This window comes from Citrus sinensis, chromosome 3 (assembly GCF_022201045.2).
Source record: "Citrus sinensis cultivar Valencia sweet orange chromosome 3, DVS_A1.0, whole genome shotgun sequence".
NCBI lineage: Eukaryota > Viridiplantae > Streptophyta > Magnoliopsida > Sapindales > Rutaceae > Citrus > Citrus sinensis.
The window spans coordinates 49,860,269-49,876,429 of record NC_068558.1 but is presented as its reverse complement, the minus strand read 5'-3'; the positions used below and the strand labels follow the sequence as shown (position 1 = coordinate 49,876,429).

At 35.0% G+C, this 16,161-nt stretch overlaps 2 protein-coding genes across 2 annotated transcripts; one reads left to right on the top strand and one right to left on the bottom strand.

The window, feature by feature from the left end:
• Positions 1-334: 334 nt before the first annotated feature.
• On the top strand, positions 335-2,579 carry LOC102625122 (reticulon-like protein B5). Its single transcript, XM_006491136.4, has 5 exons — positions 335-657; positions 1,156-1,336; positions 1,488-1,629; positions 1,902-1,971; positions 2,062-2,579. Exons 1-5 carry the CDS (start codon positions 459-461, stop codon positions 2,217-2,219), a joined length of 750 nt encoding a protein of 249 aa, XP_006491199.1. The 5' UTR covers positions 335-458; the 3' UTR covers positions 2,220-2,579.
• A 1,487-nt stretch (positions 2,580-4,066) lies between these two features.
• On the bottom strand, positions 4,067-16,117 carry LOC127901157 (golgin candidate 4-like). The gene is made up of 15 exons (XM_052437661.1): positions 15,674-16,117; positions 15,434-15,532; positions 14,705-14,833; positions 13,610-13,783; positions 12,500-12,638; positions 8,966-9,030; positions 8,697-8,864; positions 8,515-8,616; positions 8,202-8,348; positions 7,282-7,578; positions 7,127-7,192; positions 6,078-6,280; positions 5,420-5,474; positions 5,070-5,255; positions 4,067-4,746 (listed from the first exon to the last, which is right to left on the bottom strand). Exons 1-15 carry the CDS (start codon positions 15,887-15,889, stop codon positions 4,438-4,440), a joined length of 2,355 nt encoding a protein of 784 aa, XP_052293621.1. The 5' UTR covers positions 15,890-16,117; the 3' UTR covers positions 4,067-4,437.
• Positions 16,118-16,161: the final 44 nt, after the last annotated feature.

Genomic DNA, 16,161 nt, shown 5'->3' with positions numbered 1-16,161 from the left:
GGTGCCAGACACCACCTTTGGCTTAAATCAAATTTAACGCCGTCTCCTTTCGAACTATTAAATTGACGACGTCAATTTTTTTTTCCATTTCAAATTTGCCCCCAAAGCTTCATCCATCTTTAATTAAGAGCTTTTTTTTTTTTTTACAGAAATTTATAGTTTATTTCAATATTTAGGTTTTAATTGATGTTTTATACAAATAATTTTAAAAATTATGAAATTTACAGTTTAATAAATGAATGATACGTTGAATTAGATTCAAATATTACAATTTTTAATATTATGGTTTAGTTATTTAAATAATATAAATTAAATATTTGGTTAAATACATGCCCCCTCATCACATCATTTACAATTACACCGGACAGAAACATCAGCTTTCTTTTCCCTTTCATTGTCCCTCGCACCGAAATTTCGCCAAAAAAAAAAAAAAATTCAATTAGGTTTTCCGAGAAAAGATGGCGGAGCGTGAAGAGAATCCGGCGGAACCGCCAATGGAGAAGGTAAGCGAGAAGATTCACGATCACGATTCCTCGTCATCGTCGTCTTCGGATTCTGATAATGAGGAACCGGCTGCCCAGTCGTCTGTGAAGGCGGATATTTATCGTTTATTTGGCAGAGAGCGGCCGGTTCACCAGGTTTTCGGTGGTGGAAAGCGTACGAATTCTTTCTCATTTCCTTTCCCTTTTAAACTTATTTACATTTTCAGACTTAATTGTTAGGATTTAAATAAATTGGTTAAATGTTCGTTGGTGTAATATTTGAAACCTCTGTTTGGGTTGATCACTAAAGTGAAGGCATAAAATATCAGGGAAATAAAATGCAGAAACTAATTTATTTATTAAATTTATTACTGGCTGTTTGGTTGCTGAGAAAAAACAAGTTAGAAAAAAGAACAAATGAGGTTAGTCATTGACATAATTAAGCTTGTTATTTGTTAATGAATATTTTTGTAAGGTTAAACTGAATGATAATGTAGAACAGAAGATCGAAGTGTCTTGATTTTGTCTGTCAGATTTACTTTGTAACCATCTAACAAAGACAGATAATAATCACCCAAAAAAAAATATATGGATAGCATTATAGTGTTATTTAAACCCGTTGTTTGCTCTTCTCTCTGTGTCCCACTGTATTTGTTGAATTGATTTATTGCAGCTGCTGATGTTTTTTTGTGGAGGAACAAGAAGATTTCAGCGGGTGTACTAGGTGGAGCCACGGCTATCTGGGTCCTTTTCGAGTTGTTTGAATACCACCTGCTTACTTTGGTCTGCCACACCTTAATTCTTGCACTTGCAATCTTGTTCCTGTGGGCCAATGCCCATACCTTCATTAAGAAGTAAGCATTCGGCACTTGTAATTTCAGTGACTTTTGTGATCTATATCTTGATTCGTTTCTTCCGTAAGCATGTTTGTGGTTTTTTTTTTTTTGAACGCCATATTTTTACTTCTACCTTCAACAAATTGATAGCACACCACTTCTGTTGTAGGGCCCCACCCTGCATCCCTGAAGTTCATCTTCCTGAGGAGCCATTCCTGCAGGTTGCTTCTGCCTTTAGGATTGAACTCAACCATGCTTTTGCAGTATTGCGGAGTATTGCATCAGGAAGAGATTTGAAGAGTTTTCTCATGGTATGTGCATTTTCTATCCATCTAATTTGTGAGCTATTCTCCTTTCTATTGAAACATGAACTCTACTGCTGTTATTGGTCGGAAGGAAAAGAACACTTTATTTGTGATTTATGCGTTTAGGGGCGTAATTACTTAGTTACGGGAAGCACAATGTCTAATGTTGACCAATTGCTTAATGTGGGAAGCACCTGCAATAAAGTACCCTTCCTTTTTTTCCCAAAAAAATAATTGTTTTATTTGTATAATTAAGAATGCAATGTTTTATATTTCAGGCTATAGCTGCCTTGTGGGTGCTGTCAGTTGTGGGGAGTTGGTGCAACTTCTTGACCTTGTTTTATATAGGTAATTACATCGGAAGTTCTTTTCAGGCTTAATGATTCAATTTTGTATAATATTTTTCTGATATCGGATAATTTTGATCTGTGAAAACAGCTTTGGTTTTGCTGCACATTTTGCCTGTTCTCTATGAGAAGTATGAGGACAAGATTGATCCCTTAGCTGAGAAGGCAATGATTGAGATAAAAAAACAATATGCAGTATTTGATGCCAAGGTTTTGAGTAAGATTCCAGTCAAAGCCAAGAGGGTTTAAACCAGTGAAGCTAATTTATTTCTGGTGGGCATTTGGGTAGTGATGTGTTTTGCTGGCTGGTGATTCTATTCCATAACCTTGGTATGCCGATTTCCATTGTCTTACTGACCAGCTATTTTCAAGTGTTTTATTTTTTCTTTGCAAGTTGAATTATTTTTGGCATTTTATGGGGGTCAGATCTGAATTGTGGTTTCATTTACATGCACTATGAGTAGCTTGAAGATAGCTCTACAATTCTAGGGGATTTTGTCATGGCTGGGTTCTATTTGGATATATTACCCAGTTTCTTGTACATCATTTTGTATCTTTCTTTTGGATGATTATGGTGCATGTAATTTTATGACCCCTAGTAGCTTTGAATCGTCGGTATGAAATGTTTGATGATCGACGCTTTCTTGATTGTCACAAAGATAGCTTGCATATACAATAGAATCTCAACCTCAGTAAATTAAACCTCGATTAAATAATAAATTTGATCAATCTAGATTCCAGGTCAAATGTTAAATTATAATTGGATGATATTTATTTATTTATTTAATAAATATTTCTTAATTCAAATGCTATTAATTTGTCCTTGTTTTACGGTAACAATTTATATGGTCTTTTAGGAAAGAAAATAGTGTGCATTGATTTCTGTAAGGAGAGTCAAAAACCAAAATCATGTGATGAGTCATTCATGTCTGAGGAATTAACCTCTCATCATTTTGCCTTGGTGTAATACTTTTTCTGGACCTGGTTTATTTTGTTTTTGGATTTGGGTCCCTCAAAGACATTGAAAATTTGACGAGTTGTAACGTGACATGCTTGTTGCTTGAGCCTTGAGTTACTTCGCCGTCGGATAATTAAAAATAGGTAATACATAACAATCATTCCACACTCTGTGCCTTACCCTACCTTATACCAGTCGTATAACCTTTGTTCTCTAATGTATTAATCGGATCCTGCAAGTGATCCGAGAGGGCGTTTATGCGTGCTATCATTCTTAAGTCATGGATCTTTCATCTTGCGAATAAGGCATATCTACTCTAGGCAAAATTTATCTTTATTTTCATGTCTTTCAGTTAATTTATCACTAACTTTAATTTTATATACAAAAATTATTTCTAAATTATAATTAGAATCCATTTTTTTTGGAACTTTTCTCACATCAGTAATGTAATCCTTACAACCTATAGATAGTTACTAAGTGAATATTTTTTTAATAATAATTTAACAAAATAGTAAAGGCAATATAATTTTTCATCCTTAACGACAAAATTTATCAATATATTTTAATTAAATTAGTTGACATTGTTAAGTAAATACAAATTTAGATAGTAATTTTTAAAAAAATAAATTTCTTATTAATTATATATTAACTAAAATTACTCCAAAACATATTCAGATTTTTAAGTAATTTTATTTAACATTTAGTCAAACTTTAATCTTAAGGAAGACATGGTATTTTAGAACTGATGTGAGCTTGCACACCCTTCTATCTTAAAACAAAATATTTTGGGTAAAATGACTTTTTATAAACTATAGTTGTAAATATACACTTAACATTTAACAGTTGTGCGTTAATGAGCAAAATAACGACTCCAAACGAAGCCGTGATATATAATAATGAAAACCACGTACTTGTTTTGCTCAATTTTTTCCCCTGCCTTATTCCCTCCCCTCCCACTCTTTTGGCCCTTGAAAACTACGGTTGTACTTATTTCTGAACACCAACGATGAAATTCTGTGTCTTTGATACGTAGGAGAATGATTTTCCGTCGCCCAGTGAGATAGCTAGAAGCAGGACATACGGTGCACTACACTCTATTTAAAATTATCACAGAATAATCCAACTCAAGAGTTACATCTGCTAAAAGATATGCACCTAATTAAATAACACCTGCGTTATTGAATATAACTAAGGTGTTATTGAATATAACTCATTAAGTGATATAAATTACATATAATATAACTCAGCATGACCCCAAAATAAAATAGTGTGCCGTCTTCTCAAATAAACTATCAATCAAATTTTCCTTCGCACCTGTGAAGTTTTTTAGTGCTCAACTCCTCGTATAGACATGAGCTCTCTAGGAACATTGCTTATTGAGATTTCAAGTATAAAAGAATTAGTCAAACAAGACACTTAGCTACAACATTAAAAAAGAATCTATACCTTTGATTTTTTTTTTTTTCAATCTTTTTGAAAGGATCTATACCTTCAATTAATTACACATTTTCAGTGATCCGGGAGTAGTCTTGAGAGGCGAGAATTGCTCTTTGATGATGAGAGAGGAACTGTTGAGAACTCTGAATCAGAATGTTCCAACTGCCGAAAATTTCCTTGAGAGGACAAGGGATTAAGATTTTGGCTAGGAGATAAATTCGATCTTGAAAACCCAGGGACTGCAGTGGGGCTAGTCTCTGCAGTAGTTCGACTTCTTCCATGTATATCTTCCTTGGATCTGGCCATATTTTCAGCAGATTCTCTCCTCTCTCTTTCTTCAGTTTCCTTAAGAAGAAAGTCAACCCATAGATCTGCAAAGGACTGAAACAAAATGTATTTAATTAAAGATTAGGTTTCTGAGGAAGTGTCTGCAAAGAACAGAAATGGATTTATATTGAGAATTCGGTTATAAGGAGGTGTAAAGACCCAAATAAATTGGATTCAGATTACAAATTAAGTCTGGAGGTGTCAAATCCTGGAAGATGAAGATAGTGGATGGGAACTAGTACAGAATAGCATGCAAATATTGAATAATTCTCAAGAGAGACAAGCCAATCTCGGGCAACCTACTAAAAACTTTACCACAAAATAAATTAAAGCAAACCCAGTGAAGGCATATTCACAAAGAATAAAAGAATGTGAACCTGATTTTCAGATGCCATTTTTGCATTTGCATCTGCCTGACTTCCTCCTATGATTCCGCCAACTAGACGACCAGGTAGACCCAAAACTCCGCGAACAACACCTTTGCCTGCACCTTGTTGAGCCATGCCTATTCTTTGCTTGTCTTCATCAGAAAATCCTAGCATCCGGACCATAAGATCCAGAACCTGAAAGGCACATGCAAATCATAAAGCTAAAAATAAAATCTACCTGAGTTGAAGCCCCATCTTAATCACAAATTTATTTGCATGAAGAAAAATCAAGGAGAGAGGATTTCTTCATTTAATGAGTTTATCAGAATACTTTAGTATTCATTCTAAGAAGCCTTTACCTCTTTACTGTGGTTTCTCTGGAAGTAGGTGACTAGTAACTTTATCACGATGCGCCTGCCAAAATAGCCAGCACGATTAGAGTTCTGCAATATTGCAAGATATTTAAGAGACAGTAAAGGTAGAAGTTCTGATAGTGGTATTATGGTTTTCATCCAATCAAAGGGCTCTTGGACTCCCATTCAGTTGACTCTAAAGAGATGAGAATCACTTGAAAGTAAAGAAACTGTCAATTCGCAAGACTTACAATGACTGATCCTACAATGGTTGCGAACATAACATGATAATAATTGAACACATGAAACAGAAAAACAATATGAGCAACATCTCAAGACATTGCTATCATCCAAGTCAATACAAGAAATTTCTTTCAATTTATAGACTCTGAAAGGAAGAGAGACACAGGATAGGACCATATGGCTGCATCAACAAAGCCATTAGAAGAAAGAAGGTTTCCCTGTATAGCAAAGCACAGCCAATCTAGATAACATCCCACAAACCATGCATGCAACAAGTAATTTTATCTAAACAACCTATTTTTTCCCAACAGCAAACACAAAGGTGGGTGGAACAAATGCTATTCTCATAATTGGTCTCGGTCAGGTAAATAACCCAACACCTAAAAGATAACTTTGTAATTATAAGTTTAAGGAGGCTAACCTGTCTACAAGAAAATCTGAATCCACTGACATTCTGTTAAGCCTTGTCATACTTTGTTCAACAGCAAGGCGTAGTTTTGCATTATCTTCCTCAAGCTTGTTTGCCCTACCCTTGCCTTCTGCCAACATTTTTTCAGAATGCGAAAGCTTAACCAAAATTTCTTCCTTCTCGCTCCTTGATACTTCTGCTCGTTGATCTGCATTCTGATGGAACAATAGAACATAACAAATACGAAGCAAAATGACTTTAATCCAGGTCACCAATGAAGATGAGTAATCATTGTAGAAACAAATATTATCAAAAGATTTCTTCCTTGAATCTCTCAATATTTACAGTAGTGGATGCATTAGGAACCTAAGATGAGAATGTTAGCTGCCTCAAATAACATGGGATGAGACTAAACATCTATCCAGTACTAGTAAAACTACTGTCACCAGCACCAAAGCATTAGATGCAATCAAACTAATCTAGGTCCCTCACTTAACTGAAACAGTGCACACACTACCAACTAAAAGAAAAACACAGCTAAATTTATTGTGAAAGAGTCTGTTAAGGATCCAGTTTATGTGTCTTAAGAATTGTCATCTCATACTGAGAGCTAAAGATAGTTAACCCCACCAATGTTAGCATTCCCAAGCCATTACAACATATCCATGTAGCAGAGTACAACTACCGTGGAACTCACTGTTAGTTGAGTTGATATTTTATGCTCTTTGCTTGGTTGTGTATGTTTCATTTTCCTTGCCTCATATGTTTGTTGTTATAGACACCTCCAAAATGACTTCCATTTCTGTGCTCTTTTCACATTTATACAGGACCTATCTCTGAAGATAATTTTAATATACAAGCTTAACAAACAAGATAATACGGATACAGATGTTTTCACTCTTTCAAGTCACTAGGCAATCATGAGGATTTCATCAACCATAAGAAAAACATTATGTGAGCTATCCTTTGTGAAAAAGTGAGGTAAGTCAGTAAATTAATTGTAAAGATGGCAAAGGAATATCAAATCACAATAGGATGAAAGAAAGGAGAATGGATCATACTTTCAAATACTCAGAAAGTTTAGCTGATTCTTCTCTTGCCAAAGCCAACTCACGCTCCAAATGTCCCTGTGCATAAGAACAATATTACTAGCATAAATTCAAATTATCTCTATTTTGGAAAGCCCTAGCACAATAAACAATTAATGTTTGTTTACCTTAGCTTCAATTTCAGCAAAATACTGGCCGAGAGCAGTTTGAAGATTCAGAAGTTCAACATTTTTTGCTTCTATTGTCCTCATACAGTTTGCAAGTTTATTGTTCAGACCATCAATGATTTCCTTAGACTTCTGAATTTCACTGTGGTTCATCATCTTGAATTCTTCCTGCTTTGCAAGAGTCTGTTTCAGAACATTTTCCAAATGCAATATTTGAGCCCTTTGATATTCATTATTCTCACGAAGCTCTTCAATGATCTTACTGTCCTCATCCATTTTTTCTGATTCTTCTTGTGCCTGACCAATAGTGCAGCAAGAGAAACCATCTTTAATTTTGACTGCAGAAAGTTTAAAAGATAACTTTTACTAAAAAGTACTAAAGAACAAAGAGAGAATTTGAATCTACAAGAGCTTTAGCAAGCAACATCAATTTTAATAACAAAATAAGACCTTAGAATCCAGACCATAACACTCACTTTAGACAGTGTTATGTATTGAAATAATCACAAAAATATAAGGGTTAAAGGATACAATCAATGAAACATATATGACTCAAAACAATTGAAAAGATATCATATGAATGTATCAAATTGCACATAAGCAAGAAGCAAGGTAGGTTATATTTCTCCAGAAACTCCTTTACCACAGCATTTACACTGTCTATCAATAAAACTGCACGGATAATTAGAATCTCTTATATTTTAGCTTCAATTCTAATCAGGAACCAACATTGAATCTTCCAGTCCTTTTCATCATTATAAGTGGTCCAATGTTCTTATACGGCTATGCATTTTCATTACAGAAGTATAAGCATATGATCATGAGGGAGTACTCTACTCTGAAGCATAACAAAAATGGAAGCTGAAATATATTCAAATATCACATAAATGATTCTATAAACACAAGCTACTTGAAATAACCTTTTCTATCAGATGCTGCTTAAGACGGGTTAATTCCTGCAATGCTTTGTCCCTTTCAGAGCATGTTTCCTTCAAGTCTTTCTCCAATTTCTGCAAAGATTGCTCCATTTCTTCTTTTCCTGGAAAACTTTCTGATGACACCATCTTCTGGGGAAAATGTAACATCATGTACAACAAGGTAACACAGCATTAATGTATGGTGGGGTCACCAGCCATAGGCGAGGAATAGTTCGCCTAACAAGTAAATGAAGTGAATGTATAAAGGACACGTAAGCATGCGCTGATGCGCACCCATACTAGATGCAGAACTTACCCCATCCAATCTACTTGGATACTCTGAAGCATCTGGAAAGATTTTTTCATTGGATGATTTCCTGTTCTTTTCCAAAGCAGCCACGAGTTCAGTTTTCTCCATCTATAGATTTAAATAAAAGGTCAGTGTCACACAAGCAGAATAAATTTCTGAGCAAATTCTGAAAGTACAAAATTATTAACCTTAAGACTATTATTTTCCTTCTCTAGAGTTGCAACTACTCTTTTCAAATTCTCCACGACATCATTTGCATCTCCATCCTCTCTTCTATTTAACTCCATTTGCAGTCGTCTTAATTCTGATAATTTTCCATTCAATTCTTTGCGCATTTCAGTGATTTCAATGGAAGTCTGCCAAAAGAAAACAAAATATGCTTAGCCAGAAAGCACACAAGTAAAAGAGCACAAAATTCCTACATATAAATCACCCTGTCACAGCTGCTATAACTCACTTTATCCTTATCCATTTTAAGTGACTTGAGCTCATCCTGGAAAGATTCATTCAGCCTCTGTTCCTCTGAAAATAGAAAAAAATTAAGAAAATAATTGTAAGAAAGTGCAATGTTGGGAACTGTAGAACTAACAGTTATTATCTGGCTACAATTATTAAACAGCTGTTAATTAACTATTATTAGTGGTTGAGTGTCACTAGGGCAGAGGTTAGATTAAATTAATAGTTGGGTATCACAGCTTCAGATTTTCTGGCTAGAGTTACTCATGGCCTTCATAGCCATTTTCTTCTCCAGACGTAATTGCCACATTTTTGTTGGGCTTCATTGCCAACTTATTCTTCCTGAAATCATGTCAGAAATGACTAAAGCTGATACATCTTTTGACCCTATCCATGATGAGAACCCAACATTCCAGATTACCACCACCAAACTTGATCGAATAAATTCATGGAGTGGTCTCAGTAAGTGAAAATCTCCCTGAAAAGCAAAGGGAAGTTTATATATGTGAAGGATCCCAAATTTTAGACATTGGATGTTGAGAATTACATGGTCATGTCTTGGTTACTTAACTCCATGGAACCCCAAATCAAGAAAACCTATATTCTGCTTTCTACAGCCAGAGAGGTTTGCAATGCTGTGAACAAAACATATTCCAAAGTTGGTTTGGTTATACAGATATTTCAAATTAAGAGACAGATTTATATCACAAAGGATGGTCCATGAATATCACTACAACACTCTCAAAAGGTTGTTAACTAAATTGGATTTGTACCAGAATGTGAAGCTGCAATGTTCTGAAGATGCAAAGACAATAAGAGATCTTATGGAAAGAGAATGTGTCATATAGTTTCTATTAGGACTTAATTTAGTGTATGAGCAAGCAAGGGATCAAGTCCTCAGGACTAATCCTCCACCTGATCTTGACGAAGCACTCGCTATCATTAGAGGAGAGGAGAGCAACAATAGCTGGTGGGCACTAAAAACCATAGTTTTTGATAATCAAAGAACTCTGAAAAAACCGATGACCTTATTTCCATACTTGGGATTGGATCTTTACCACCAAAGGTATTTGATGTGTTTCGTATGCGCTTGTTTAACTCCATTTACAGAGTAAACTTGATCTTAGAACCGTAAAGTGTGTTTTTCTATGCTACTCCCCAACAAAAAATGGGTACAAATGTTATCATGCTCTTACAAAGAAGACATATGTTACTATGGATGGATCTTTGTGGAAAATTAATGACTTTAGTAAGACCTTACTTCACAGGGAGCGACTTAACAGACTGAGGAATCAAGGTAACAGCTGCTAAAGGTCCTCCTACAAAGGACTCTCCTTCAGCCTTCAATCTGAGACCACAATTCAGCTTAATGGCCACCATTCCAACCAATCAGAGTGTACTATTCCACCAAAAACACCCTCTCTACTGGCAACAAATGCAGAGGTAGATATTAAGGCCCAGAGAACACCCACTCTAAGAATGTATTCCAGAAGGAGGACTGTCACCACTTCTCATGCTCCAATTGTTAGCCTTGAATGAGGTAACAGTTCTCATTCCTATTTCTCTTCTTCAAGATGTTATTGATTCACCTATTGCTTTAATAAAAAGGGCTCCAAATTGTACCCAACACCCTATGTCTCCTTTTGTGTCTTTGCAGAACCTTTCTCCTCAGTATAGGTCTTTTCTCACATCACTGTTGTCCCAAAGAGTTCCTACATCTGTTCAGGAAGCCTTAACATCAAAGCCATGAAAGAGGCAATGAATGATGAATTAAAAGCCTTGGAGAAAAACCAAACTTGGCAGATTGCGGACTTTCCCAATTATAAATTGGCAGCAAGTGGATTTATACCATAAAATACAAGGCTGATGGGTCACTGGACAGACACAAAGCAAGAGTCATAGCCAAAGGATACACCCAGACTTATGAAATAGACTAGTACATTTGCACCTGTGGGGCAGGTTAACACAATCCAAACTCTCTTGTCCTTGGCAGCAATGAAAGAATGGCTGTTGTACCAACTAAATGTGAAGAATGCATTTCTCCATGGAGAATTGGAAGAAGTCTCCATGGATATTCCACCAGGATATAGGGAGAACTTGAGAGGGAACAAAGTGTGCAAGTTGAAAAGGTCCCTCTATGGTTTGAAGCAATCACCATGAGCATGGTTTGAGAGGTTTACTAGAGCTATGAGAAATTGCGGCTACTTCCAAAGTCAAGATGACCACACTCTTTTCATTAAGAATTCAATAAAGAGGGGAATTACAGCTTTGATGGGGTATGTAGACAATATCATTGTGATGAGTGATTATCATGAAGAAATAGCTTGTTTGAAAGCCCATCTAGCAAAAGAATTTGAAATTAAAGACCTTGGTAACATGAGATATTTCATGGGAATTGAGGTAGCTAGGTTATGGCATGGAATCTACATCTCTCAACAGAAATATACCCAAGATCTATTACAAGAAGTCAGCTTGGTTGGCTGTTGATCAATTCATACTCTAATTGAAGCCAATCATCGACTTTGAGAACTGATAGAGGGAGAAGAACTGTGGACAGAAGAGAATATCAGTGAATGGTGAAAACTTATCTACATATCTCGCACAAGGCCGGACATTGCCTATGCCGTTAGTATAGTTAGTCGATTTATGCTTGCCCCTCTAAAGCGCAACCATGAAGTTGTTGATAGGATTTTGAGGTCTTTGAAGGGATCGCCAGGCCTTCTATTTCAGAAGGGAGAAGAACTTAAACTAGAATCTTACAAAACGTGGATTGGGCTGGTTCTACGACAGACCAAAGGTCAACTATTGGGTATTCTACATTCAAGGGTGTCAACCTAGTTACTTGGACGAGCAAGAAACAACCTCTGGTGGCTTGCTTTAGTGCACAGGCAAGAGTTTAGTGCCAGCCATGGCGCACAGTATATGTAAGCTATTGTAGTTAAAGATAATTCTATCTGATTTGAAGGTCAAGACAGAAAGTCCTATGATGAATTATTTTGATAACAAGGGCAATAAGTAATGGTCACAACACTGTTCAACATGACCGGACTAAGCATGCTGAAATTGATAGAGACTTCGTCAAAGGAAAACTTGACTCAGAGCAAATTTGTGTTCCATATGTTTCTTCCAAGAGTCAACTAGCAGATGCGCTGACGAAAGGACTACCCATGACCACCTTCCAGAATTTAATCAAGAAGCTATCTTCGCATCAGCTCTAGGGCGAGTGTTGGAAAGTACTATATGGGGAACTGTAGAAATAAAAGTTATTAACTGGCTACAATTAGCAAACAGCTGTTAGTTAGCTATTATTAGTGATTGAGTGTCAGTAGATAGTGGTTAGATTAATTAAAAGTTGGTTCAATTACTGTAAATGAGATAAGCAAAGAAATAAAGGATCTTTTCTCTTCAATAATCTTTTTTACTTTAAAGAAGTTGCACACTTAAAGCAATTAAAAAAAAAAAAAAAAAAAGTCAGGGTACCAATTTCTTTATCATTCCATACTGTCAACACTTTATCCTCCTTGCAGAAATATACCTTGTAATTTTAACTGTACATCAGCGAACTTATTGCGTTGTTGTTCAAGCTCCATCCTAAGTTGTCTTGTTTGTGACTCATAAGCTGCTCGTTCTGCAGCCAGGGACCTATTTTTCTCTTCCAGCAAATCTGCAAGCTCCTAGAAGGCATTCATATATCCATTCTTAAGTTCATTCACCAGAAAAAATAGAAAAGGGAAAAACAGAAGAAAAGTAAAGAATTATAAGAATACAGAAATTAATTCAAATGGTACTCAAAAAGAAAGAAAAAAAGGGTCAAAATCAGCAAAAGCATGTCCTTTTTTTAAAGTAAGCGCCGAATTTGTAATAATTTAATAATAAGGGTAAATGCTCATTTAGTCCCTATATTTTGAATTAAGTACCCTGCGGTCTCTGTATTTCAAAATGTACCTCAAAATACCCCTACAATTAAAAAATGTTACCATTCTTTTTATTTTCTTTTAAAATAATACCTTCCAACAATATACTTGACATTAATTAATTTAGCTATAAAAAAAGTCAATTAGCAAATTAACTGGTAATTATTTATTAGTAAATTAACAATAAATATCAGTGTGAAAAACTAGTATTTTTTCTACTTGTGCAATAATCTTACTAATAATTATTTATAAATAAGTTAATATTAGCCATCTTAAAGTAATACTTAATATCCTTACAGCAACGTTACTAATACTTATTTTATAAAAAAAATTAATTTACCAAATTAATCCTAAGAGTAAAATAATAATATAAAGAGATTGTGTAAATTTTTATGTTACTTTTAAGGTTAATTTGAGAAATTATCATTTTTTTTTCTTTTTATCAACATCCCCAAGAATATGTTGCAAAGATATTATTGTAAAAAGAAAGAAAAGTACAGGTAGGAGTGTAATACTTTAACAATAGGGGTGTCTTGCGATTTTTTTTTTTAAATATGTGGACTAAATGGACGCTTAAGTTAAAATATACGGACTAAACAAGCATTAACCCAATTAATAAATTTTCAGGAACATTCATATCAAGATCAAAACCTAAAATATGAAGTAGGTGAGGCATAGGATTTAACAAAAATATTCTCCTCTAAGGTAAGCGAAAACCAAAATGCCATTACCTTTTCTTTCCCTTGCATCTTACTACTTTGTACAACTTCAGTTTGTAAAGCATGTGACCCATTGCTCACTCCATCTTGTTTAGAGAAACCATTCTGCAATTGATGCCCGGCGTGGCGGTTTTTTACTTGAGCTGTAAGTTTATGCTGTCTACTTGGTGATAGATCACCACTACCCTATACAAATTAAACTTTTTCAGGATATATTCAAGAGCTTATAAAAAAGCTATTTTTTCTAATTACAAAAAGATAGCACGATGTTTGAACTCTGCAACAGGAAAATCATATTTAAAAGCAGACAACATACACAAAACAACAACCAAAATAATCGATTATCAAAGAAAAAAGGAAATTAATCATCTTTAGCATAAAGTTCATCTGATGATAAAACACAATAACTTAGTATTTCAGTAAACATATTACATAATGGATTAAACAATAAATTGAGGTTAAAAAATGTGCTGAAGTCATTGGGTTCTGACTGCGAGGCCATCCACGCCAACCATTAAATTTTCATATGCACCTTTGAAACTTTTTGCCAACTAGCTTTCACTAAGATTCTCACAATAGCTTAATATAAAAACTAAGAAAACCTACTCCCTTAAGCATATATAGGATTCTGAGACATCATATCAGAAATCCTAGAACAATAGAAAACTTCAAAAGTTATGTGCCCTTTAGGTCTCTGAATTTGTTTATCCCTAGGTTCCTAAAGAACTGAACTAATTGGAGGCCAAAGTATATAGCCAGCAAATTAATAATGAAGCAACGGCAACAGAAGGTCATATACCATGGCCCAATAATCATGTGCCACGATGCATTACAGAGTGTAGCCATACTAATCTGTGAATCATAATTTGTGCAAGATAACTGCAGTGCAAAATAACATCAGAAGTGGTACACTTGATAAATGTGACCAAAGCATATTAACAAGCACATTCAAGTAAACATTTCAAATTCAAGCAAATTATGACCTAAACAAAGCAGAATAAGAACTACAGAAAAACATAAAATTAAGAATTACGGCAAAACATAAAAACACAAAAATAACATTAAAATTCTGACATGATGAAGTTTAAATGAGATCTGAGCAACTACCTTGGGAATGTTAATGCCGTTACTTGATGCTTTCGAATTTCCATTTCTAAATGCATTCAGAGCAGCATTCGTTGCATCCAGATTTTGCTTCAACAAGCCATATTCTCCATTAAATCTGGAAATCTGTTCCTGCAAATGACAATTATGGGAGGAAGGAGAATGGTATCAGGGAAATCAAAATTTCAGTAATCAAAGACCCCGAAATTAAAGCTACTGACTGATCAGAAGGGGGGAAAAAAGGTATTACTAAGAAATCAAGCAGAAGAACTTTCTTCTTTATGCATGGAATCTATGTTAGTTTCAGAACCAGCTTAGTAATCTTCAAATAGAAAAGGCAAGACGGACAGACAGAACAAATAGTGGAGGTATAGTTAAAAGCTAAAGTAGGGAAGAATACTCTTTATTTAAAAGAATTCAGCTCCCCAAAAAACTAATAAGCAGAATAGTTGGTCAACCTAATCAATGGTTTACAGTGCATAACCATGACCTCATGTACAATAATGCCAAAGATGTAGACTGATATATCCAAAAGATTAGATGATATGCTTTTTAACTAGCCATTTGTTAGAGTGTTATTTATCAAATGAACACTTTCACTTCCACACATTATAAAAAAGGAAATAACTACAGCCTTAAAAAATTTGGTCACTTGTTAATGTTTTTCAACATTCTTGGATGTAATGTACTACTAAGTTGAAACAGAAAACAAGAAAAGGATCAGCAGAGTACCTCTTTCTCCTTTAACAAGGCCGCATAATTAACTGATAATGCTTTAATTTCCGCCTCGGATTCTTGAAGCCTCTTAATTTCCGCTTTATACCGTTCAATCTACAAGAATTGAAAAAAAAAAAAAAAGAGCAGCTAAGAAATTTACAAAACATTCAAAATTTCAAGGATTCACGACCACAGAAATCAAAAACACAAACATAACCTCGTTGTAACAAATTAGGGCATAAATTTTAATCATACCTCAGGATCATGCGGTGATTCGAAACCATTTGATACCGGAGACCATGAAACGGACTTTGAATTGGCAAAACTGTGAGAATCCCTACGATCAGAGACCGACATGTCGTCTACATTGCGTGAATCGTAGATCTTGAGCTCTTCCCCATCGTCGTCGTAGTGCACATCAAGTGCGATCTTGTTTAGGTTTTCCTTATAATTTGCAAGGGTGCCCCTCATTCTTCAATCCGAATCCAAATTGAAAGAGAGAGATTCAAAGAATTTTAGATTTAAATATACCTTCGAGATTTATTACTTTTGGCGGAAAAACTTGTCGGTGAAGGTTTTATAGGTATAGATCTGAGATTGAAACAGCAAACGATTTGTTTTCTTGTAATTATTAATTAAAGGTAATTACAGTACTGGGTTTTACAACACATTAGTGAGAGAATGAGATCAACCTTTTTGGATTCTGAAGCGGGGAAGGTACATCAATAATGGCCCGTTACAAC